We start from the raw sequence: 23,367 nt of genomic DNA, 5'->3' as shown, positions 1-23,367 counted from the left end.
CTTTAGTTTATATCTCAAATAATGGTTTGTGTCCCATAAAATGTCATGGGAAATTTGGGTGTTAAAAACAAGGACAGTTTTCGGGCTGTCCTTCAACTTTCAATGAATTGACCAAGAAAAAACGAGGCCAATTTTGTGACATTTTCCTTTGGAGTAAGTTTTTTTAGAAAACACTGGACTAAACTACATCTACAGCGCAATCCAAATGTGTCAAGCAAAACACTTATTTGATGATATAATAGCCAAAAATGACCTTAGTACAGTTTGTACATTAAAATCAGTGACCAAATTAAAAGCGTAGAAAGGCAAAAAAAGCAATACGACGACGATAAGGTCACTTAAGAACTCTATTTCAAGAGGTTGTGCTCCAATTGTCCAAAAATGTCTTTAATTTCTCTCTCTCGTCATTTTCGACGACATCGATAAGCAACGTTTGTATTTTTGTACGGTTCTGACCAACTCAAAGTCAAAATTTGGTGAAATATAGCTCAGATTTGAATTTATTTACAAAATAAAATCCAATAAGAAAAAGATTTTAATCTATTTTACAGTTCCTGGATGGACTAACGAGCTATTAGGGCTACCGCGATTAATAGACAATTGAATATCATTTTTTTTTCAACTATACTACTATTTCAATGATTAACTGTAAAATTTGAATCTATAGAGAGCAAATATTATATTATTGGTATTTTAAATTGAAAAAAAAATCTTTCTTACGAAATAAAATTGTATCATTTTACAACCCAGGCGAGTTGATTGATTATTGAATGCATTATTATTATTATTTTTATCATGTTTTCCTTTTTAGACATGAGAATTCTAAAATCCCTATCCAATTCTAAACTATTTCTAGTCTAAATGGTACATTTTTATTTAGAGTCAACAATTTAAAAAAAATAATTGTTAACTCATTTACTGATATTGACGAATATCTGACTATTTGTGGCATATTTAGCAATTTAAAAGAAATGAAAAGTCTTTCCATCATCTTCCCAAAAAATGGGCGGGATTTCACTGGACGTCTCCGTATTCATCGCCGCTTTACAACCGAAGCAAAATGCGTCCTACAATAAAAAGCTTTATATAGAACTCCATTTCATTTTTTCCCCTACTGGCACATGTCTACGGTATACAAAAAAAACAAAAACAAAAACTATTGCGCCAGCGGAGTTCACATCGTAGTAAAAGAAAACCTTGATTAAAAAACTCAAATACAAAAAGGAAATAATCACACGGTATAAAAGTGCTTTGATAACGTTGATACAACAGCACAGGAAAAATAGATATAAAAAGGCAAAAAGGACCGTTTGTGAAGCCGCACCGTGTTGTCGAGGTTTTTGGTCGTTTTTACAGTAAACGCTCGCTCGCTTTGGAACGCGACGCGACGTTAATTCATTTTTTCCGATGGTGGGAAACATTGCGCCGGAGCTTGCTTTGTGCACTTTGGGCAAGGCAGGTCGTGAACAAGTCTCAAGCACCCTCCAGAACTTGCACAAATGAGTCTTTAAAGCCGTTGAAACTCCTGCTTTGAGGCAACGTTTCCCACCAACGTGGAGCACCGTGGCAATGTCGCCATTTTACAGTAGTGGTACCTTATTCACCACGTTACTACCTTCAGAAGCTGTAAACAAAGAGGTATTTGTCATTTGGGTGTTTGTTTTTTAGGGGTCGGGGGAATTCACGGAGCTCCGCCCCCCCTTCCCCAAAAGTAGCTTTTCCCCGAAAGCATTGTCTCAAGTATGGCTCGCACAAAAACATGTCGAGGTAATGATAACACTGTTTAAAAAAACAAACAAAAAAAACTTAAATACGAAAAACAAACAGTTTTTGCTTTCCGGGTTTGTGGCTCCGGAGGCTCAAAGGGGGCCTGAAAAGGGCCTGAAAGGGGTGGGGGGCTCAAACGCAGGCAAAGTAGTCTTTGAGCGGCGCAAAGAGGTGTCGGATGACGGGAACGCTCCACGATCGGCCCAGCAAACGTTGCCGGGCCAGTCGGCTCACGTTGGACGCGTCCGTGTAGTGAACCGGGAAGCCGAAAGTCCTGTGGTCGGTGCGGGAAAACAAACTTTCAACCATTTTCCAACCAGAACTGCAATTTCTATATTTGAGTCGGCTATTTTTAGCGGCTTATAGTCCAGGGCGGATTTTTGGGGGGGAAAATATCGTTTTCTTCAAATTTGGGGGGTGTTACTTTTAGTACAAAAATTGCGGTTGTTTAAAAGCGGGTTTAAAAGTAGAAAAATAGTTTGGGGGTACGTACGTGGGATTGACAGTCAGAAGAGTGAGTAGGATATTTACCTCTCCATCTCGGTGCACCACAGGATGTCCTCCTTCTCGTTCATGGAGACGGGCAAGTGTTGGTCCTTGCCCTGTTTGATGGAATTGGACCTGGTGCTGATGGTCCTCACCTTGTCAAACTAGCACAGGGGGACAAGTCAGACGTTTGAGGTGGCGCCGAGGCCACGTGACGTGACGCCATGGCGCACCTTGGCGGTTCTGCCGTGTTCTAGGCACTCCTGCAGGTCCATCTTGTCGTGGCACATGGCCGTCAGCGGCCTGAGGAGGAGGAAGGGCTCGGTTAGCTCGACATCGTGACCGTGCAAATACTCTGGGGCCAAACTACGGTAAAAGGAAACCATCGGTTCGGCCTGGCGGCCATGTTGGACGTGTCAAAAAGCATGCAAAGTCAAAGAAGAAGCGGGGAATGTTTGACGTTTGCTTTCCCTCACCATTCACCCAGCGACCTGTTCATGCCAGGAAGGTTACCCCAGAAGTAGCGGGCGCGCTGGGCGGCCGACACGTCCTTGGCGTCGATCATCACCGGGTTGCACTGAGGAGGAGCGGGAGAACGCGCAAAGGCCGTCCGTCGTGGGCCGCATTTTGCCGTGGCGAGGAGGAGCGTACCTCCAAAAAGCGAGAGATGTCCCTCTTGTCGCTGACGCCCATGGCCACCACGTTTTCGTAGAGCCAGAAGAAAGGGCGCTCTTCGGCCGCCTTGGGCCGGGCCTCGTGCAGAAGTCTGTAGAACTCGAAGAACAGCCGACCCGTGCCTTCTTTTGGCGATGTGCGTGCGTGCGTTTCATAGAGGGCGGGACTCCATCAGAAATGGAACGAGACGACGGTCGGGGGGCGGGGCTTCCTTCCACCTACCGTAAAGGCCTTTCCTCGCCGGGTTGACCACGGAGAGGTCGTTGCAGGGACTTCCGCCGATGACCAGATCGAAAGGACCCCACTCTTGGATCTGCAGCCAAATTTGGAAAGATGATCAACTTGATCCATATTTGACAGTGTTTCCTCCAAAAACATGGAAAACTTTGCTTCATGATTCGTTTATGGAGAAATTGCATGTCAACGCATTCATGCTGCTCACTTCCTGTTGATTTTGTACCACTTCCTTTTCATTTTTAAGCATCTACCGGCCACTTCCGGTTGATTTTGTGGCACGTTAGACTTGTACACATATCGTACTATTTCCCTTCCTGATCATTTGGTCCCTTCCGATTGGTTTTGGGAGAATGGCTGTTGAATCCGGGGCAACTCACGTGTTTGCGCGTGACGCCCCGCACGTCGCCCACGTACATGATGCGATCCTGATGGCGGACCAGCCCCACGGCCATGGAGTTCTGGCACACCTCCGAGGCCACGTAGCGTTCCACCTGGATGCCCAGCTCGCGCAAGACCAGCAGCCCTAAAGGAAAGGCGGGCGGGCGGGCGGGTCAGCACCAGTCGCCACGGACGCCGTTGCCACCGCCACCGACGACGACTCTCTCACCCGTGGCGATGCCGTCGAACAGCGACAGGACTCTGATGGGCTTCCTCTTCTCCACGCCCACGGGCGGGTAAACCTTGGCGGGTTTCTGCGACGGCACGCGACTTTGACTGGGAGTCCCGCCCCGCCGAGGGCGGCCGTGGGACGGCGCTGTTAGCTTACAAAGTCCTGCTCGTGGTTGTTGGCGAAGAAACGCTGCAGGCGGCAAGTCCAGTCGGGGCGGCGTTCCAGGAGGCCGAATGCCCCCTGGGGGCCGCACATGAAGCAGTTCCACGGGTCCTCCTTGATGGCGGCGTGGGAGGCGCCCTGGCCCACCAGGAGGTCCACGCATTCCACGCAGAAGCACCTGCGCGGGGGCGTACGCTCCCGTTAACGATAGGCCTTTTTTTCCTAATTGGAAGCCAAAGGTGTGCCTAATGCATGCGGTCTAAACGCCTGTTGCAGAAAAAGGGGCGGAGCCAAGCAATCCAACCAATTCCAAGTGGCGCTTTTTGGCGCACGTGTCGGCCAGCGCGACATTACCGGCAGCAGTTGTTGTTCCCGCACATGAGCACCTCCCGCCCGCCGCAGCAGATGGTGCAATAGGACTGGTAGCCGTCGTCGTCGTACTGGTAGGCGCACTCCAGAAAGCAGTTCTGAAAAACACAATGGCGGAGGAACAGGAAGCGTGATTACTTCAAGGGAGTCGCCACCACAACTACGTTGTCGACATCCCGTTAATCTATTCCAAAAGCAGCAATTGCGCTTATAGTAAACGATGAGAAGTAAACGCGGGAAGTAAACAATGAGATTGACGCTGCTTCTATTTGGACCAATCAAATGCCAGTACAGTAATCCCCCGATTATTGCGTCTTTCGATTTTTTCCGCTATTAATTATTTAAAAAGTAATAATAATAATAATATATATATATATTTTTTTTTCAAGTTCATAAAAGTTCATAGAAGTTCATAGAAGCTACATTAACTGCAATACTTGAGGGATTACTGTATTCCAGACTGCCTGGTTAGCGTGTATCAGCGCTTGAGTATGTCGTAAGTACAGCTTTTAAGGTGCGTGGGCCTACCTTGCAGGCCCGGCACATCCCTCCCGCAAAGAGCGGGTGCTCCCGACCGACGTCCAGACTTCCGCAGGAGATGCAGACGTCTGCGTGGGCGACGGAGAGTTGAGCGCCGGGCGACGTGGCGGAGCCCGGAAACGTGTCTTACTCACCCTCGATGCTTCGGCACTTTTGCCTGACTTCGTAGATGAGTCGCACTGAAATGGAAAACGTGATCGACTCGGAAAAGTCAAAGGGAGCCAAGAACAGATCCCTGCGCTACGACGCGGTGTTGCCGAAGCGATTAAATATCATGATTATTCCCTCCTCCGTTACGGCCGATAATAAGTGTCTCACCTCGCGTTCCTTCGTCGACGATGTCCTTCACTCTGGGCTTTTCGTAGGTGCTCTTTCGAGGCTTCTTGGCGGGAGGCGGCGTTGGCGGAGGAGGCGGAGGAAGAGGAGGGGTCAGCGGCGTGTACGCGGCAGCTTCCGGTTCGGCAGACACTTCCGGGTAGACCTCCTTGTACGGGTTGCGCTCTTCTGCATAGAGCAGAGCGTCATTTGGATGCTCAAGTCCGGCTTGAAACGCTAAGCCCTGCTTTTGAAAGCCACACTTTGGCTTCCAAAGCAGAACCCGAGCTGGAAGGCTAGCGGTCGTCACCTTCTGGTGCCTCCAAGCCTTTGGGCCCGCTGGGTTGAAAGCCCCCCGTAGCCCACTGGATCATCTCCTTGGTCAGCTCTTCCACAGATTCGGGGTGCGAGGCAAAGGCTTTGCCCGCCCGGCTGCCGGCCACCTGAGATCACAGTTGAAAGGTTCGAAAGGCATTTGGGCTCGTGCTCGGAGAACCCGACCGACCTGACCGACCTGGCCGGCCCCCGTGGCGCAATCAAATGGCCAAATAGCCCTTTAAAGCAAGAGTGTCAGACTTGGTCGGGTTGGTTGGCGGGCCGCTTTAACGTCAACTTGATTCCACGTGGGCCGGACCATTTTAGATAGAAAATTTAGATTTTTTTTAAATAAATGGATTAAAAGAACTGGATTAAATACCCCGGAATATTCAGTTTTTTATAGATCTAAAACAATGTTTATTTGAGCTTTTTTAAAATATATTTTTAGATTTTACAAAATGATTTTTGAACTAAAAACACAGAAAAAAATAGATTAAAAAATGACAATGATTGATCTAAAAGGGGGAAAATCCGGAAATGTAATATACATCTATACTCTTCATTTGAATTTGATCCTAAAACAGAAAGTCACCACTCATCATTGACTTTCCCGAGCCACACAAAATGATGTGGCGGGCCATATTTGGCCCCCGGGCCGCCACTTTGACACACGTGCTTTAAAGAGTCATTGATGAGACGGTGACTCACCCGTAGCGCCTCGTAGATGGCTTTTTTGTACATGGGCTGCTTGTTATAGGTGGCTTGGTGAAAGGCGTTGTTGAAGGAAGTGAAGGGCAACAGCTTCTCCAGGCAAACCTTCAAGAACGGACGGGGGAGTACTTTGACCACGGCTTCCGGCGTCCAGGCGCCAACGTCGGGAGGGAAAAGAAAAGGCCGGCCGTCTCACCACCGAGAATTTGCCGTCTCCGAACCACGTGACCCAGCGGGTGCCCTCGGCGGCCTTGCCGCGGCCCGCGGCCCACCAGGACACGATGCGGCCGGGCCACCAGGAGAAGCCTCGCAGTTTTCCCCACACCAGCTCGCCGATGACAAAACCGCCGTGGTCCTGCGTGCGGAAGGGATTTCCGTTCCGGACCGTGCCTTCCGCTCGAATGGCGGTCTTCCTACCTCATACTCCGGTTCCGCTTCGGCGTCGGCGGCCTCGGGGGAGGTCTCGTCTCGGGCCGCCACGGCCGCGGGCTCCGGCGCGGTGGCCACGGTAGGTGAGGCCGGGTGGGTGGGCTGCTGCCGCGAAGACGCTTCCGACGGCGGCGGAGGTGAAGGCGGCGGAGGCAAAGACGGACACGGCTGCGGCGGAGACGGCAGACGGCGACTGGGCAGACTCTCCGGCGGCGGCGGCGACGATCTCTCGGCTTCCTTGCGCTCGTCCGGCTCCGTGATGACGTTCGTGGCGGACATCACTTTGGCTTTTTTCTCTGCCTGGAACACAAAAATCAGCTCGGCTCAGGTCGTTCAAGGCCACGCCTACCGGGACCATTTAGCATCCAATTAGCCGTGTGCGGTCGATTGGTCGCCGTCTTTTGGTCGCCGGTCTTTTGGTCGCCGGTCTTTTGGTCGCCGGTCTTTTGGTCGCCCGGACCGCGACAACGGGCGACCAAAAGACCGACGACAAAAAGACTGACGACCAAAAGACCGGCGACAAAACAAGGTAAAACAACACGGTATCCGCATCAATAAAAGCCAACAATGGCCATGAGCAGTTTCACTGAGCCGATGTGAGAGTGTAGAAGAGTTTGGATGTACATGCGTTGCTGTCCCTTTAAGAAGCGACGTCAGTTGAGTCAGGGTCTTAACAAGTTCTCCAACAAAAAAACAATAAAAGTCTGGGAAATTTGGAGCTTTTCTTTAGCCTAATAATTAATAGGACATTAAGTATGACTAAGTAGTCATTCGCAGTTTGTATTTAGGGAATTTGAGCAACCATTTAAATTGTAATTATCAATAACCTTCCGGGCGACCAAAAGACCGGCGACCAATCGACCGTGTACCCAATTAGCCTAGCGTGCAGATTTTTGGGGGGGTTTGTGGGAGGGAGGAAAGCAGAATAAAACCTGCGCAAGCCCAGGGAGAACATTCAAAATCCACACAGTGAGGAAGGAACCACCTGGGATCGAACCCCCGAGCCCGTAAATGCGAGGCTGACGTGCTAACCACTCGTCCACCCAAAATATTTGTAAAAACCCGATTGTCCGTTTGACCGACGGCATGGTTTGGCCTTGAAATCAAAACCCAATGTTGAAAGCCTACTCCAAACGGTATTGACATGAAATGTTGCAATCTGGAAAGCACACAAAGGGAACCCCCACGCCCCCCGCAAAAAAGCTCGCTCCGCTCTACTGTAAACAACATGGCGCCGCCTTTAAAAGGTGGAGTAGAAACATGTGCTCTTCCATCAAGAGGCACTTTGTAAATATCTGCAGCGTAGACCCGGTTGGCAACTCCGTCAAAGCCTTGTTTAACCCTAATCACGTGGCTTGCGTCCAAACTAAATCAAAAAGTACCACAAAAAATGCCACAATTCTGCTCAAATTAGAGGCTATGTCAACATTTCATCCAAGTTTTTGTAGAACAGATTTGTTAAATCTTATTTCTTCACATTTCAGGTCAAACTAAGCCTACAGAATAAGGAGGAAAGGGTACATTTATATATCAACTTTTTTGGGAAACAAGCAGTTCTGCCACTTTCAGTCATTTTACAAGATAGACACTGATTCAGTACAATAAAGAATATTGATGATGTCAAGAAGGGCGGGTACTTCCTGAAAATCCTCAATTTTGTTGACATTTTTCTCTACTAGTCCACCAAAGGAAAAAAGGAACATAGTGGAGGCCATCGGCAATGAGCTACATTTGCTTCATGGGATTTTAAAAGACAAGCGTTTTTGTCGTTTAGCGAGAAATGATGTGGTTTGCCCCCCGCATGCCCGCCTCGGAAGCCCACATTGATCTCAGGCGCGAGTTGTAAACGGCGACCCCCCGCCCCCACTTCCACTTTTCTCCTTAATGGGGGCCTCACAGCGTGGCTTTGCTCAAAAAGACAGCGACGCACAGAAGACGCTAGCCGGCGTTTCAACGCCTAATTTGGCGGAACCGTGAAGTCGGGCCCCCGGCGGAGAACTGAGATGCGGCGATAATCCGCCCGGGTTCCATTGGGACGGCCCGACAGGGGTGACGGAGTGCACTCTAGCCCTACCCGGTAACAAAACCCAAAAGCCAGCGCGTTTGTTCTCTGAGAGCCGCAACGGCAGGAAGACAATACCGCTGACACCTTTTGACTTCCTTCATGCGATGCGACAGCCGCTCACAAGAGCGAGTTTGAGCGTGGCGTCTTTTGGACGTTGACGGCTCTTTCGTTTTGCGCTTCAGACCACCACGCCATCGACCAAGACGATGAGCGGGAACAATTTTCTAAATAAAAATGGAAGTTGCTACGCGTTGGGAACGTTATCAGCTATCTTCAATGGAAACCTCCACCCTGCTCCGTGGTCGCTTTCCATCGTTAGCCGTTACGCTAACACCAGTTCCTCCCGCACGTTTGACCAAACCGAAATAGAAATATCTGGAGTAGAACTAATTACACACGCAATTCGAGACGAGACCAGGACTGGAAAAACGTGGTCTGGCGACAATCATGACTCAAAAGCTCCGTACAATTAGCAAGACTGATAAAACAATCGGATGCATACTAGGGTTGCACACCGACACTTTCCCCACAACGCGATATCGATTCTTTGGAGAACAGCGCGACTTTTCCCCACATTACGAAAAGCCCCTTTCCGACATTACCCAAAGTCCGCTCATGGTCCACCATTTTTGGGCTATGCGCAGGAAACAGTTTCAGCGCTAATCGACTCACAGCGGGGGGTGTAGAACTATTAGAATGCGAGCCACTCCGCACACGTGCTCGCTCACGTTCCCCCTTGCTCACATTCCCCCTCCCTCACGCGACGTGGGTCCCCTTTGGAAAATGGCCGCAGTCTGCGATTGGGACCCCCGTCCGTCCGCACGCGCTAGCTAACGCGTCGCGCGAGTCCACGTACCCGAGAAGCGGCGTCGCCGTCCACCCGGTGCAGAGGTTTTCTTTTCTTTTCTTTCCACCCCCCCCAGGGACGCCCCCCACCCCTTTCCTGCCTTTGCACGGGCTCACGCAGGCACGCACATTTCTTTGTCTAGGAATTCGGGGTCAGGTGGTGGGCTGAACGCATTGCTGGTTGGCTGGAGAGGATTGGGCCAGCACCTGGCAAGCGGCCAGAAGGAGGCCGGCTCTCGCCGGGACGGCCCGCCCTCGCCAGCCCGGTATTTGCCGCTAAACGCTTGAAAATCTGCACTGCACGGAATGGGGGGAGGGACGGTCAGTGTAAGAGCGGGGGGCATTCGTGAAAATAAAAGACAAAGTTGTGTGGGGGAAAAAAACTTAACTTTTGGGCCTCCTATAAATTGACTGCTTTTGCTAAAAGTAGCCGTAGTCACAACTAGTGGTGGGCGATCCCACCCAAAAAGCATGGCGATCTAGTTTTCAAAGAGCATCAACGTCATGAAATAAAAAGCAAAGCATTTAGCTTGTTTTTTCCCCTCTTTGTTTAAAACGAGTCGTTTGGAAAAACGTTTTTGTCCGCAACTTCGAAAGAGAAACCAGTGGATTGCTCGGATGTCGACAAACTGGCAAGACGGGAGGATCTGGCTCCACCGTGCTGATCGGGGTCCACAATTTGGAGAGCTTTAGTTGCCTTTGGCAAAACTCCAGATGGCATTTTGATGTGCCATTTGCCCTCGTCAGTCAGCTAGCAAAGTAACGCTTGGCGGCGGCCCTAATTGTCAATAAAAGACGCTGCGTAGCGCACGGTGATTATCGCGAGACGGGCAGCGGCTTTTTATGTTTGTTCCCCTTGCCGCGGACTCCAGCGAATGCCGTTTGACAGCCACGCACTAGTTAGAGCGTCACACGTCGAGCCCGCTGATCTGGCCGCATTTCACCCCCCGCCAGACATTTTTATGGCCGAGTGGGGTCGACGAGGGGCCGCAGAAGGCACGGGAATTCGCCCCATTCAGACATCAGAAATGGATAAAACGCCCCAAACGACGGCGTGCGCCTGCGATAGCGTCTGAACAAACGGAGCTCGCTACCCGACGCTCCACGGCGGGAGCCTCGCAAACGCATTCCAGCGCGTGAGATCAGTGCAGCTGCTGGTCATTTATTTAGTTTTTTTCCTGGGCCTGAAAACACAATGGCCGACAGCACCAAAGCGGGAAACATGGGACGCACGTTAGCCCCCAATCCGAGCTTCATATCAATATCAAACGCGTATTGTCAGCGTGTAGAAAACCTGCCAGCTGCTCTCTGGATGCGCTTAGTCAATCATTGACTGCCTTGGACAGCAAAAGCCATCCCAAGCATTCCCATCCAACGCCATCCCACTCACCTCCATCTTCCACTTGGCCAGCCACTCTTCCCGCGTACGCTTGCTGATGTAATAGGGGTCTCCGGCCTGGAAGGTGATCCTGGGCACGGGCCTCTGACGAAGGCCGATGTCGCCGCCGACTCCCCCTCGCGGCCTCCCCCGGTCGCTCTGTAGAGAGGGCGGGGCAGGTGTCAATCAAATGGGACGACATGAACGGAATAAAAAGCTAGTCGTCGTTTCCCCAAGTACATCTTCAAGAAATGTTGAGTCCAATTGGAACTTTCCAGACGGTTCCATTTTGACCAAGATGAGCTAAGATTGGGAGCACCATTTACCTCATTCTTCATCACCTGACCGTCGTCATCTTCCTCCGAATGCTCGACATCTGGAGAGGGAAAAAATGGCGGGTGAGCTCCACCGTTAACAAATGATATTTAGTTTAACGCCCACTTAAGATGGACGGAGGTCCACAAAACAACTTTTTTTCCAGTTTGCCTACTTTTGTGTTTTGTTGTTGTCAAAATCCAAGTTTGTTTGGATTTGTAGTTCTCAATTTGAATTTGTTTTGGTGGAAATTGCGAGAACAATTAAAACTTTTAGATTTTTGGGGGGATTTTTTTCCCCATCATTTTGATACAAAATGCGTATTTAGTACAAATTGTTATGTTGCTCACATTTGGTGGGTCGCTCCAGTTTCCGCCGCCCTCGCTTTTTGTCCGGCGCGCTGCCAACTTTCCTGTCGCCGGGCGGGGACGAAGAAAAGGAGAGAGGAAGCGCCCCGGGGATCCCGTTCTCCGCTTCCCTCCTCTCCGGCTCAGGGGCATCGGGTGGTCCACCTCGGAGGAGGCACGGCGCGTCGCCATTGAGGAGGGCCGAGGTGGTCTTGTGGAAGGGCCCGCCACCGCCACTTTCCATCTGAAAAACCATCACGATATTAAAAACAAAAATTGACATGAGAGTAGATCCTAGAACAGTGGTTCTTAACCTTGTTGGTTCTACCGAAGCCCACCAGTTTCATATTCACCGAACCCTAATTTAGTGTCAAATAATGGTGGAAAATAGCATGAAAGGGTGAAAGTTGCCCTGACCGTCAGAAGTTTGCGTTTCCGCACCGGCTTGGAAGAGAGGCCGGTGTGGTCATCGTCCGTCACGGCCGTGGCGTCCGCCGTTGTCGCCGCGTGGTCACCCTGTACACAAAAACCAGCCGACATGTGATGCACAGAAATGCCCAGTCCGCCATTTTATAATCAGTTCAATAGCTGTGGATCAGTGGGAGTCCTTATGGTTTGTTTTCTGAATACTTTTTAACAAAATACATTATTTTCTTACCATTCTGTTTCCCGTCAAGTCGGAGCCTTTGAAAGCAGCCACGATGCCATTGGACGGCATAGCGAATGAGGCGGCTACGGAATGCCCACAAATCCAAAGTCAAAACAAGATAGAGGGTCACCGTCTCTTCTCTTCTCTCCTAAAAAATAATTTAAAACATCCTTTGAGCCTCACTCTCATCATACCCTTGTTGCCACTTAGCATTAGCATCCAGGCCACTCAATTTAAACAAATTCAACGTCTATCGTTGTCAACATTTTTATCAAAGTATATAAACAAACAGCTTGGGTATTGTTGGGAGACATAGCAAAAGAGTATTTCAGTTTTTTTTCTATCTTTTTAGTCCTATTTTCGAATCCATGTTTTACGCATTTATCATGAACAGGTGTTTCGTTCACTTGCATCGCGTTGATTCGAGTACTGGCGAGAATGTAGCGGATGTCATCTTTGCAGAAATACTTTATTGAAAAATAATACTCCGGCAGGAGGCAAGGAAGAGGACGGCTCTCTTCCAGGCCTTGTTTGAGAGCATTTAGCGATGGTCAATGGGCAATTTCCGCCCAAGCTGTCAAAGGAAGACAGCAAATGTCAGCCGAAAAGGCAGCGGGAGAGGAGGCGGCGAGGGGACGAGGGCCCCCTCCCCCCAGCCGTCCTTTGCTTCCGCCTCGACGCGGTCCTTTTCCGCTTCCTAGCCCGCCACGGTGGCTCACGACGGCCCCTCAAGCCCCGGTCCGTTTTCCCTCCCCTTCCCCGGGCCGTAAACGGAGTGGGGGCGACGGAAGACGTTACCCGTGGTCCTGGGAGGGCCTCCGTTTTCGTGTTGCTCGCCTTTTCGTCCGCTGCTCTGCTCTCCTCCCGGAGCCTCCTTCCCGCCGCCGCCGCCGTGCTTCCTTCCTTCCTTCCGCCTGCCTGCCTCCCTGCCAGGCTGCCCGTCTCCCTGCCTGCCACCCTCTCTCCTTTCTCACCGTCCTCCGCCTCGCCTCGCCTGGCCAGGCCTCTCCTCTCCTCTCCGGTCACGGTTCCTTCCTTTCTCCCTCCAGATGCTCCGGCACTCTCGTTCGCTCTCTGCTTCGTCGCCGACTGCAGCGGGGCAGGCGCGACGCCTCGGCGGGGCTGCGCGGGGTCCTAAAGCCCGCCGAGTTAACTCACCCCCATTACAGTCAAGCTACTCGTTCCACAAACACTGGCGCATCAAGTTTATCACCCACAATTCGAGCTAAAATTTGTGGCAGGATTCATTCAATTATATCATATGATTAAAATTATCAAATATTAAGCTGCATTTCTGTAAAAACATCAATGAAGTTGGGTTTGCCCAAAATATATCGGTCGCCCCCTTGTGGTCGTTCAATCCATTTTACATGAATCTTCATATTTTATTCCAATACGTACTCCTCTGATTTTTCTGGAAATGTTTATTATTCTTTTTTAAACATCCTTTTTCATTGTGCAAGGACATGTCGAAAATTAACGTTTCTAGTAGGAATAATTCAACAAAAGTAAAATTAAAAAAAAAACCTTCCGCCAAACCCTGAGACGGAAGACGTCTGACTTTTCATCAGCAAAAGCCTGTCGGACACAAAGAGGACAAGTCAGAAAAAAATGCTAAAGATGCTATTGAATACATTCAAATATGTGAAAACTGTAAATCGTGTTCCACGAGTGGAATTGAACCCATGGCTGCTACTTTACAGTCAATTTACCTTTTTAAAAAAAATAAGAGTGCAGAATGGAGACAAATCAAACATCGAGATCAGGGACTGACCTTGGCACTCAAAGGCTTGCAGGGCGCCGGTGTAGGAGGGCCCCAGCCAGGACTTGAAGTCCCCCGTCACCCTCAGCAGGCGGCGGGCGGAGTCGGAGAACAGCAGGTCGGAACCGGCGTAGCCGGAAGAGCCGAACATGCCCGAGCCGTCGGCGAAGGCGTTCTACGAGAGGAACGGGGAACGCGTGGAGCCACGGCCCGACAAACGGCGGACGCCCGACCTGACCTGCAGCCGTTCCAAGAACTTCCAGACGCGACACTTGTCGCCCGGGCGCACCACCACGCCGTTGGCGGGCACGGCCGCCAAGTGACACCGGCGGAAGTCGTCCAGGTCGGCCTCGCCGCCGTCGGGACAAAGGAGCTTCAGGTCGTCCGCCTCCACGTCCAGCGCCCACGACTCCCGGTTGCGTCCTGTTTCCCGGAGAGATCGGCCGCTGGGCTGACACGGACACGGACGGCTCACCCCGTCCCTCCCTCACCTTCCAAATTGTCAAAGACGGTGGTGTGTTTGACGAAAGCGACGTCCCCCAGGTTCTCCGCCACGCACCTGGGAAGAAGAGGGCGGAGTCGGATGGGAAAATGGGCGTTGACTCACGGGGGCCGCTCACCTGAGAGCCCCCGCCTCGCCGTAGTGCCTCTCCCGGGGGTCGCTGGCGCAAATGTGTCGATCGTCGTCGTCGCCGATGCAGGCTTCGCACAGGTTCTTGGGGTTGTTGCCCCGGGGGTCGTGGCGGGGGTCCTTGACGCCCGGCACGCAGCTGTAGCCAAAAAAGTTGCCCACCGCTACGAGGGGACAAAAACAAAAAGCCTGGTGGTCTTTCGAACCATTCTTTTTCCATCATGACGCCACGACACGGATATCGTTTGAAGACAAGTGACGCGCCGTCCTCACCGCGAGGGAAGTTGCACTGGTGGCCCTGCACGCTGATCTGCGAGGTGTTGAGCAGGTACGCCACGGGCACGGTCCAGCCCACCGGGGTGCGCATGCCCGGGTGGCACGAGCTGCGTTCGTGCATCTCCAGCAGCGACAGGTCGGACGACGAGCGCCGCGCCAACGCCACCACGTAGTAGTGGACGCCGTCTGCGCCCCCCAAAAAGGAAAAAGCACACGGTATCTTTGAGCGCCGTCCCCGACAGGTTTAAAGATTGTGTGGGCGTGCCTACCGACTCCGTTGATTGACTCTCCCGCCGCCACGTCCAGCTGGTGACACAGGCCGGCGGCGTAGATGTCGTCCGCAAACATGGAGGCGGCGTCCGCGCTACCGTTCTTTTACAAAAGTCAACATTCAACAAGAACGACGACTCATTCGGATCATTGAAAGTAGTTTGTTGACGTACTTGAATTTTGAGCATGCAGTCTCTGGCGTCCAGGCCTCGAACGCACCGCAGAGTGCCTCGGATATTCCGGACCGTGGCGTTTCCGGCCAGGTCGGCGCACTTTTCTTCTTCCGCGTCCGATACCGCGCACCAGGACACTTGGACGCACAGGGAAACATTGGATGCCATGGACGGCGGTGGACATCCCAGCCTTTTTATATCATGCAACATTTGGGGTTCTTTTTATAGGCAACGGGTCTGTGACTTAGGGCCCAATTGCGGTGATGGGACACTACAGAGACACCATTGCACCTTTGACAGACTCAAAAAGTCCAGTAGCAGTAGTAGCAAAGCAGCCCCGAACATGACTTTATGTTACACGGTACTCGAGCCAATGTTGTTTTCTAGTGACGCTTCAATTTTAACATTTAAAAAACATTTTTTGGTACCCTGATGAAGAAATGGGTGCGATGGAAGCCCCGGAAAAGAAAAAACACCACCTGAGATGTTCCTACCTGTACTTTTGGGATGCGCCACGGCCACGGCGCCGACGGAAAGCAGACGCAGCAGAAAGAGGAAAACCGAACTTGTTCCTAAAAGCTCCATGTCCACTCTGGCCGGTCCAGTCGGGATTCGCTGCCGAGATGCTGTTGGCGCTTGTTGGTAAAAAAAAAAAAAAGCAAGTTACTCAAGCGGTAATCTTAGGGAGCATTATTCCTCTGTATAAATCCTTCCAGTACAGCCGGATAGTATGGCAGGATAACGTTTCCCCTTCCCTCCCTTTATTGGGAAAAGGGAAAGGGGAGCACTTTGGCTTGCCCAGAGGCCCTTAATTAAAAAAAAGGAGACAATGCGCCTCTGTGGTACAGGTGGGCTTTCCAGGTGAATAAAAGCAGTGCTTTATGTTCACCGGACGCTCCACAGAGAAGTTACCATTTTTATTCAAGCGAGTTTTTCGGGCAGGAGGGGTTTTTTGGCTACCAAAAGCTTGAAAAATAACCCTTTGTTTTTCACTCTTTCTGCTATCAGTTACAGTGCGGAGCTATCAAAGGATTCCTTGCGTAGTTTGTATTATGTATTATACTTCAATTGGAGTAACGTTGAAAACAAAAAAATAAATATAAATGGGAGACGTCATTTACGTGGAGTGGGGCGTTTCAAGATAAAACTTAGTCACATATAGAATATTCCATAATAATTCTAACAGTCTTGAATTGACGTTCATAATACATGCATAAAAACCATTGTACATTTAGGTTTGTGTCATTTTCGTTTCTAGCTTGGAGTATTCAAAAAAAGGAAATGTGACGAGCCTATCCCATGATGCATTTGGGCCCTGATGCTGGGGTGGAGTCACGTGACTACAGACCGGAAAGAAAACAAGCAAGCGAGTTGGCTACGCCCCCGACAAAAGATTGATTTTCGGACAAAAACGCCATTTTAACCCTAAACAAAGACACCGACGTGACTCGCGTGATGATGTAGAAGCTGTCGTTCGTGTGTGCAAGCCGCAAGGTGGGTCTTATCTTGATAGTTTAGCTGGGTGGGCTAAGCTAGCCCGGCTAAGCTAGCCGGGAACGGCGTCGCTCTCCTTTCCGCTAATTCAAAAGATGACAATTAGCGTCATCGCTGTAAAACAGCACCGAAAATATATGTTTGTGACAGAAAATGCTCAAATACACGTTTAGTACCGAGATGAGAAAGATATGGTCGGGAAATGAGAGCTAGCGAGATTCAATGAACAAGGCAAACTTAATCAAGGATGAGTCAACTCGGAATATGTCTATGTTAAGCTAGTGGGTGGAACCCAGCAAGGTTTTTGTCCTTGCTGGGTTCCACCCACTTTTAATGCAATTAATGCCGGCCAGCATCAGTGGGCGTGATTTCAACTTACCTCTTTGGAGGCAGCATCTGATTGGATTTCCGCTTGATGAGCTGTTTCATTGTATTTCCCCTCTGCTTGGCAGTGGCTGGCAAACATGGCCGCGAGGAGGCTCCACCACGTCCGCCTGTTGCTGCTGCTCTTCTCCACGTGGGCCCGGCCGGCGTCCGCCGAGACCCCCGGGGGCGCCGAGGGTCAACTGCTGTGCCTGTGCGACAGTCCCAAGTGCCAGGAGGAGCAGTGCCGCGGCACGCGCTGCTTCTCTTCGGTGCGGGTGGGCTCCGGGGGCGTGGTTTTCGAGCGCGGCTGCCTGGAAGGCCCCAAGAAGACCCGGCTGCACTGCTCCACGGCGCCCTCGTCGCACCAGGCCATCCGCTGCTGCTCGCGCCATCTGTGCAACCGCAACACCACCAGAAGCGCTGTCATGGCCCTGCTGCCTTCGGGTACGTGGGTCCGAAGCCCCCCAAAAATGGCCAATTAGATATGGTTTCAAAAAATACATTGATAATAGTGAGTGATGTGGGGTATGCTAGCCGCAAACATACTCACGCGCCTGTTCCGTAGCGCCGCGGGGCGAGCCGGCGGGGTACGGCGCCGGCACCCTGGCTCTGCTGGCGCTGGGCCCGTTGACAGCGCTGATCCTGCTGGCGATGGCGGCGGCGCTGGCGTGCGGGAGGCTGCGTCGCGGACGACCGCGCCGCCTGCAGGAGTCGGACACGGAGCGCGGCGGCATCGCCGCCGACGGGCCGGTCGGCTGCAACTCGGGGGACGACACTTTGGCGGTAAGCCCACGGAAACGCTTCCTTTCGACGGCCGGTTCGACGAAAACGCTTCCATCTGGGATTTCAAGGAGCTGCTGGATCACTCGTGTACGTCGGGAAGCGGCTCGGGTCTCCCTTTCCTCGTTCAGAGGACCGTCGCCCGGCAGATCAGTCTGATGGAGTGCGTCGGTGAGCGGCTCCTGCGGCAAAAAAATGGAAGGACAAAAGGGAAGCAGTGGCGGTGGGTGAGCTAATATTCCCACGGCAGGCAAAGGGCGCTACGGCGAGGTGTGGCGGGGCCAGTGGCAGGGCGAGAACGTGGCAGTGAAGATCTTCTCCTCCCGGGACGAAAAGTCCTGGTTCCGCGAGACGGAGATCTACAACACGGTGCTCCTGAGGCACGAAAACATTCTGGGTAGGCCCGTGAAGCCGCGTCCGTCGGGGAAGGACGGAGCCGAGGCGCGGTCGTAACCCGCGTTTTGTGACGCCGTGGCAGGCTTCACGGCTTCCGACATGACCTCGCGCAACTCCAGCACGCAGCTGTGGCTGATCACGCACTACCACGAGAACGGCTCCCTCTACGACTACCTCCAGCGGGCGGCGGTGGACACGCGGCAGGGCCTGGCCATGGCGGCGTCGGCCGCCGGCGGACTGGCGCACCTGCACGCCGAGATCTTGGGCACCGAGGGCAAGCCGGCCATCGCGCACCGCGACTTGAAGAGCAAGAACATCCTGGTCACCCGAGAGCTGACCTGCTGCATCGCCGACCTGGGTGAGCGTCGGCGAGGGCCGGGAAATATCCCAGGAGGCGTCCCTTTTGACGGCCCGGCGTGCGCCGTTCAGGTCTGGCCGTCACGCACTCCCAGGCCGACGACCAGTTGGACGTGGGCGACAATCCCAAGGTGGGCACCAAGCGTTACATGGCCCCCGAGGTCTTGGACGAAAGCATCCAGGTGGAGTGCTTCGACGCCTTCAAGCGAGTGGACGTCTGGGCCTTCGGGATGGTGTTGTGGGAGATCGCCAGGCGGACGTACAGCAACGGTGAAAAGCCACGTAGAACCACCACAGTATTTCAATGGAGAATTGCCAACAGAAACGCGTATAGTTCAACTGGCCTGGAAGGAGAGAATAATAATAATTTGTCCCTCACCGTCTTTGCAGGCATCGTGGAAGAATACAAGCCCCCCTTCTACGACGCCGTGCCCAACGACCCCAGCTTCGAGGACATGAGGAAGGCGGTGTGTGTGGAGCAGCGGAGACCTTTTGTTCCCAATCGCTGGTTCTCCGACCCGGTGAGTTAGCGGCCGAGCGTCCACCAACGAGCCACTCGCCAACTTTTGCTCTTTCCGCCTTTTAGACTCTGTCCGCTTTGGTGAAGCTGATGAAGGAGTGCTGGTACCAGAACCCGTCGGCCAGGCTGACGGCGCTGCGCGTCAAGAAGACGCTGGACAAGATTCACGGCTCGCTGGACAAGGCCAAGGACTCGTGAGAGAACGGGACCCAGATCCTCCTTTTTCTTACAATCTCGCGCCGGCCTCCTAAAGAAGTTTTCTGGCAAACCGCGAGGAGGACGGCGGACCATTGCCGCCACTTGGACCGTCCCACGTTTGGACGGGGAATGTAGTCACACTTGAATTTTTGAGGGAGCCTGCCTACCTTTTAGACTAAGAATTGCACCTACCTAGAGGATAAAAAAATATATAGCTCTCACTGGTTTCATTTTTTGCTGGTGAATTTTATTTCATTAGAGGTCAAGATTAAACATGTTGCTGTCGGCCAAACAATGCCAGAACATTTGATCACTGCCAACCTTCCCAGTTAAAACCAACAGGACGTCTAGAACTGCCGATAAAGTGAACAAAGGGCTTAAAAACAACCAAATAATCCAGGACACGGCAAAATACATTTCATTGCGGAACAAAGCCATCCGACAATGACAAAAAGTGCAAAAGCGCGCGTTTGATTTTAATCCAAGTCCTTTTTAAAGCAAATATCGTGATTTTAGTTTCCTGAATGGATTTGAGGAAGCCCTGTGCGAACAAAGAGACGCTGTTAATATGACCGACTCCCTCTGCTGGTCACGCCGAGAAGTGCAACATCATATAGACTTTACTCAAGCATTTAAAAAAAAAAAGGATGCCGTGAAGTTGCCTCGAGATGTCCCGTTACATTTCAATCCTGCTTTTTTAAAAGCAGTTTTTGTGTGTGTGTGATGGTAATAAACAAATAATTACTATGCTCGGCACCTGTCATTTGTCTGCGCTTTACATGTTGAGATTGGCCGTTTTAGCATTGTTTTTACAGTAGCTTTTTTTCATTGATAAAATAGATTATACTATAAAAGCATGATTGTTGCTGTATGTACCCATTTGGTTTCTATTGAGCATTTTATTCATTAAAAAAATAAATATGCAATGATTGGATTCTTTTTAATGACGCAAATGAGTCATTTGGGCTATGAAGGAGTGCATCAATTGTCAAGAGATCGAAATTTGTGGAGGCCACTCTACTTACGGATCCTGCGCCTCCAAGGTTCTCTTTTAAAGAAGGGAAACCTTAGTCCTTTTCGCTGCTGTCGAGCGGGCGATTGATTGGGAGACCGTAGCCCGCGGGTGCCCAAAATCAATGCCAATTTCATTTTCCTGCGCAAAAAAAGCCAAGGTCAGCACGTTGGTGAAAAACGGAGCGTCCCTCGCCTCACCTGACCTTTGTTCCGAGCCAGGAGGATCTCGGTCCGTCACGGAAGGCCGTCGGGTAAAGTCTTGTAGGGGTTGAGGATGCCCCGGGGGTCCAGCATGGCCTTGATGGCCGCCATGACGGCCACGGCGGGCCGAGGCTTGCTGTAGTAGATGTAGTTCCTCTTCTTGAGTCCCAGGCCGTGCTCGGCGCTGACGCTGCCCCGTCGGGCCGACGTCCACTCGTACACGAAGGGCTCCACTTGGGCCAGCAGCGCCTCGTCTCTGGCGGGGGAGGTGACGTTCAGGTGAAGGTTGCCGTCTCCTGCGGGACGTCACGTCGCGTCACGTCACCCCCTTCCTGGGATACGGCGAACACAAGGAGATTCTCTCACCCACGTGTCCGTAGCCCACCACGCTCTTGGCTCGGCCCCCCAGGCGGGCCCTGGTCTCGGTCACCAGCTGGTAGAGGTTCTCCACGGGGAGCGACACGTCGTACTTGTACGTGAAGCCGTCGCGCGTCAGCGCCTCGGTGATGCGCTCGCGCAGTGACCACAGAGCCTGGGTGGGGGGAAAACGCGGGTGTCAATTTCCCTCCACGGCTTCCATTTGGAGCGCCGGCCGACCGCACCTGGGTTTTGGACTCCTCCGTGGCCAGGGTCCCGTCGCTGACCAGCGAGGAGCTCAGGGCTTCCTCCAAGAAAGCGTGGAGTTTCTCCTGGTCGTGGCGGCAGTCCGAACCGGAGGTTTCGATCAGCACGTAGAACGGACTTTCTGGGAAGGGTACACGGTCGATTGGTCGCCCGGAAGTTTGGTCGCCGGTCTTTTGGTCGCCGGTCTTTTTGGTCGCCTGTCTTTTTTGTCGCTGGTCTTTTGGTCGCGGTTTGGTCGCCCAAATAAAAATGACCATCTAATCTAAAGTATTTCAACATTGCAAGTTCTCCCAGATTGGACTGCTTCAATAAAAACACCATCTGTGAATATGCTTTGTTTCTTTTTAATAAATTGACAGTAGATGGCAGCAGCCGATCATTTGGGCGACCAAAGCGCGACTAAAAGACCGGCGACCAAAAAGACCGGCGACCAAAAAGACCGGCGACAAAAAAGACCGGCGACAAAAAAGACCGGCGACCAAATCGTTCCGTGGTTCTTTACCGGAGATGGGGTTGCTGAGCCGGAGGTGGGTTTGCAGCAGCCGCATGCACTCGCCGTCCAGGAACTCAAAGGCCGACAGGATTTCCCCCAGCATGCCTCTGCACAGCCGGAAGGTCCGCAGGAGCAGCTCGAAGCTCTGGCACCCTGACGACAGTATCGGTCGCGTTTGGTCCGGGTCGAGAAAAAAAAAAAGGGACGGGTGGCCCGGCCTACCCAGGAACAGGACGTGGAGAGATTTAGGCTTGGGGGGGCAAAGGACGGCCACGGCGCTGATCACGCCCAGCGTGCCCTCCGAGCCGATGAAGAGCTGCTTGAGGTCGTAGCCCGTGTTGTCCTTTCTCAGGGTGGACAGGCAGTCCAGGACCTGGCCGTCCGCCAGCACCTACGGAAGGAAATTGCTTCAAGTGAGACGTCCCGACTCTTTGGAGACCCAAAGACGAGCGCCGGGAAAACTCACGGCTTCCAGGCCCAGGACGTTGCCGTGCAGGGAGCCGTAGCGCAGCAGCCGCAGCCCCCCCGCATTGGTGGCCACGTTGCCTCCGATGTGGCAGCTGCCCTTGGCGCCCAGGTCCAGGGGCATGATGTGATCCCGCTCTTCCAGGTAGAGCGACAAGCGCTCCAGGACGCAACCCGCCTGGCAAGTCAAGATCCCTGAAGGAAAAAGGAAGAAAAAAACGCTCAGCCGGAACCGGGACAAAAAAATAAAGTTCATTCTGGCGCACCGACACCGACCGGATACGGCGTCGAAGCTCAACACGTGGTTCATGAGGGCGGTGGAGAGGACGATCTCGTCGTAGACGGGGACGCTGCCGCCCACCAGCCCCGTGTTGCCGCCTTGCGTGTTGACCGCCAGGTTGCGGTCGTTGCAGTAGCTGCGGCGGCGGCAGAAGAGCTTCGCTTTAGGAGAACGTCTCCGTGCTGTCGTCGGACTGGCTTGCGGCCTACCGGAGAATTTGAGAGACTTCCTGTGTGGTCTGGGGTCTCAGCATCAGCTCGCTGGAACCTGTAGGAGAGTGCGACACGTATCACAAATGAGAAGATTTGACGTTTGCTGATGTTCCCTGGTCTCGGGTTTAAAAGGGGCATTAAAAGTGCACTTAGAGATGTTAAACAGACTAGATGGTGGCCCTCCAGGACTGGATTTGGGCACCCCTACTCAATAGACTTCCAAATAGGCCAATGTTTTGCTCTGAGCTGTTGGGCTTTGTTATGACTTATGACTGAGATGAACATTTCAGACATTTTGGGCAGCATATTTCGCTATTTAGCTTGTTATTAAGGCCCGTTTCTGTGGGAAATAAAGCTATGGATTGACCTCTGACAGACTTGAGCCAGTCCACGTTACACGTCTCCAACAGGTCCGGGTCAGTCACGGTCCTGCCTGGCAGGATACTCCGGAAGTAGTCCAAGTCCTCCTGGGTCAACTTGGAAAAGGGGAGCCTTTCCGGAGCTGTCGCCGAGGGGGCCTTTGTACCAACATCCACCCCGCCGTGGAGACGCCTTCCACGGGCGCTGCCTTCCAGCAAGCCGGGCTCCGGAGGTGGTAAAAGTCCGCCCCAGGATGTAGACGAGCTGCACAAGCCC

General features: G+C 52.2%; 4 protein-coding genes across 9 annotated transcripts in view; 1 reads left to right on the top strand and 3 right to left on the bottom strand.

Moving 5' to 3' along the window:
* Positions 1-1,859: 1,859 nt before the first annotated feature.
* LOC144089363 (DNA (cytosine-5)-methyltransferase 3A-like) lies at positions 1,860-11,640 on the bottom strand. The gene is made up of 20 exons (XM_077620112.1): positions 11,574-11,640; positions 11,235-11,284; positions 10,921-11,067; positions 6,608-6,919; positions 6,387-6,545; positions 6,188-6,295; positions 5,472-5,604; positions 5,165-5,350; positions 4,981-5,025; positions 4,835-4,914; positions 4,292-4,404; positions 3,932-4,115; positions 3,773-3,857; positions 3,543-3,688; positions 3,151-3,241; positions 2,905-3,053; positions 2,730-2,830; positions 2,487-2,556; positions 2,299-2,417; positions 1,860-2,041 (listed from the first exon to the last, which is right to left on the bottom strand). The coding sequence occupies exons 2-20, from the start codon at positions 11,244-11,246 to the stop codon at positions 1,900-1,902; spliced, it is 2,382 nt and encodes a 793-aa protein (XP_077476238.1). The 5' UTR covers positions 11,247-11,284; positions 11,574-11,640; the 3' UTR covers positions 1,860-1,899.
* Positions 11,641-13,634: 1,994 nt separating this feature from the next.
* Positions 13,635-17,375, bottom strand: otomp (otolith matrix protein). Of its 2 annotated transcripts, none has more exons than XM_077620121.1 (10): positions 17,205-17,375; positions 15,826-15,966; positions 15,332-15,468; positions 15,158-15,260; positions 14,886-15,074; positions 14,602-14,776; positions 14,473-14,540; positions 14,220-14,404; positions 13,994-14,156; positions 13,635-13,797 (listed from the first exon to the last, which is right to left on the bottom strand). In XM_077620121.1, the coding sequence occupies exons 2-10, from the start codon at positions 15,914-15,916 to the stop codon at positions 13,787-13,789; spliced, it is 1,122 nt and encodes a 373-aa protein (XP_077476247.1). In that variant the 5' UTR covers positions 15,917-15,966; positions 17,205-17,375; the 3' UTR covers positions 13,635-13,786. The 2 variants fall into 2 exon arrangements, with proteins under 2 accessions (XP_077476247.1, XP_077476246.1); XM_077620120.1 differs by lacking the exon at positions 17,205-17,375 and adding an exon at positions 17,002-17,107.
* acvr1l (activin A receptor, type 1 like) lies at positions 16,650-20,191 on the top strand. Of its 2 annotated transcripts, XM_077620119.1 has the most exons (9): positions 16,652-16,825; positions 17,278-17,635; positions 17,757-17,974; positions 18,043-18,142; positions 18,222-18,368; positions 18,450-18,725; positions 18,797-18,994; positions 19,115-19,245; positions 19,311-20,191. In XM_077620119.1, the coding sequence occupies exons 2-9, from the start codon at positions 17,290-17,292 to the stop codon at positions 19,440-19,442; spliced, it is 1,548 nt and encodes a 515-aa protein (XP_077476245.1). In that variant the 5' UTR covers positions 16,652-16,825; positions 17,278-17,289; the 3' UTR covers positions 19,443-20,191. The 2 variants fall into 2 exon arrangements, with proteins under 2 accessions (XP_077476244.1, XP_077476245.1); XM_077620118.1 differs by having other exon boundaries at positions 16,650-16,825; positions 18,797-19,245.
* d2hgdh (D-2-hydroxyglutarate dehydrogenase) overlaps positions 19,668-23,367 on the bottom strand; it is a 4,224-nt gene continuing 524 nt past the window's right edge. Inside the window, exons 2-11 of one of the 4 annotated variants that reach the window (XM_077620113.1) lie at positions 23,099-23,367; positions 22,729-22,786; positions 22,516-22,655; positions 22,241-22,434; positions 21,997-22,165; positions 21,784-21,927; positions 21,260-21,402; positions 21,024-21,189; positions 20,655-20,913; positions 19,668-20,595 (exon numbers count right to left, since the gene is read on the bottom strand). The exon at positions 23,099-23,367 is cut by the window's right edge and continues 46 nt beyond it. In XM_077620113.1, the coding sequence (XP_077476239.1) occupies positions 20,460-20,595; positions 20,655-20,913; positions 21,024-21,189; positions 21,260-21,402; positions 21,784-21,927; positions 21,997-22,165; positions 22,241-22,434; positions 22,516-22,655; positions 22,729-22,786; positions 23,099-23,367 (1,678 nt within the window). In that variant the 3' untranslated portion in view covers positions 19,668-20,459. Of the gene's footprint in view, positions 20,596-20,654; positions 20,954-21,023; positions 21,190-21,259; positions 21,403-21,783; positions 21,928-21,996; positions 22,166-22,240; positions 22,435-22,515; positions 22,656-22,728; positions 22,787-23,098 lie in introns of all 4 variants that reach the window. The other 3 variants (XM_077620114.1, XM_077620115.1, XM_077620116.1) reach the window with 3 other exon arrangements.

Source organism: Stigmatopora argus, chromosome 15 (genome assembly GCF_051989625.1).
Source record: "Stigmatopora argus isolate UIUO_Sarg chromosome 15, RoL_Sarg_1.0, whole genome shotgun sequence".
Taxonomy (NCBI): Eukaryota; Metazoa; Chordata; class Actinopteri; order Syngnathiformes; family Syngnathidae; genus Stigmatopora; species Stigmatopora argus.
Note: the sequence above shows the minus strand (reverse complement) of the source record. Positions and strands in the feature narration are given on the sequence as shown.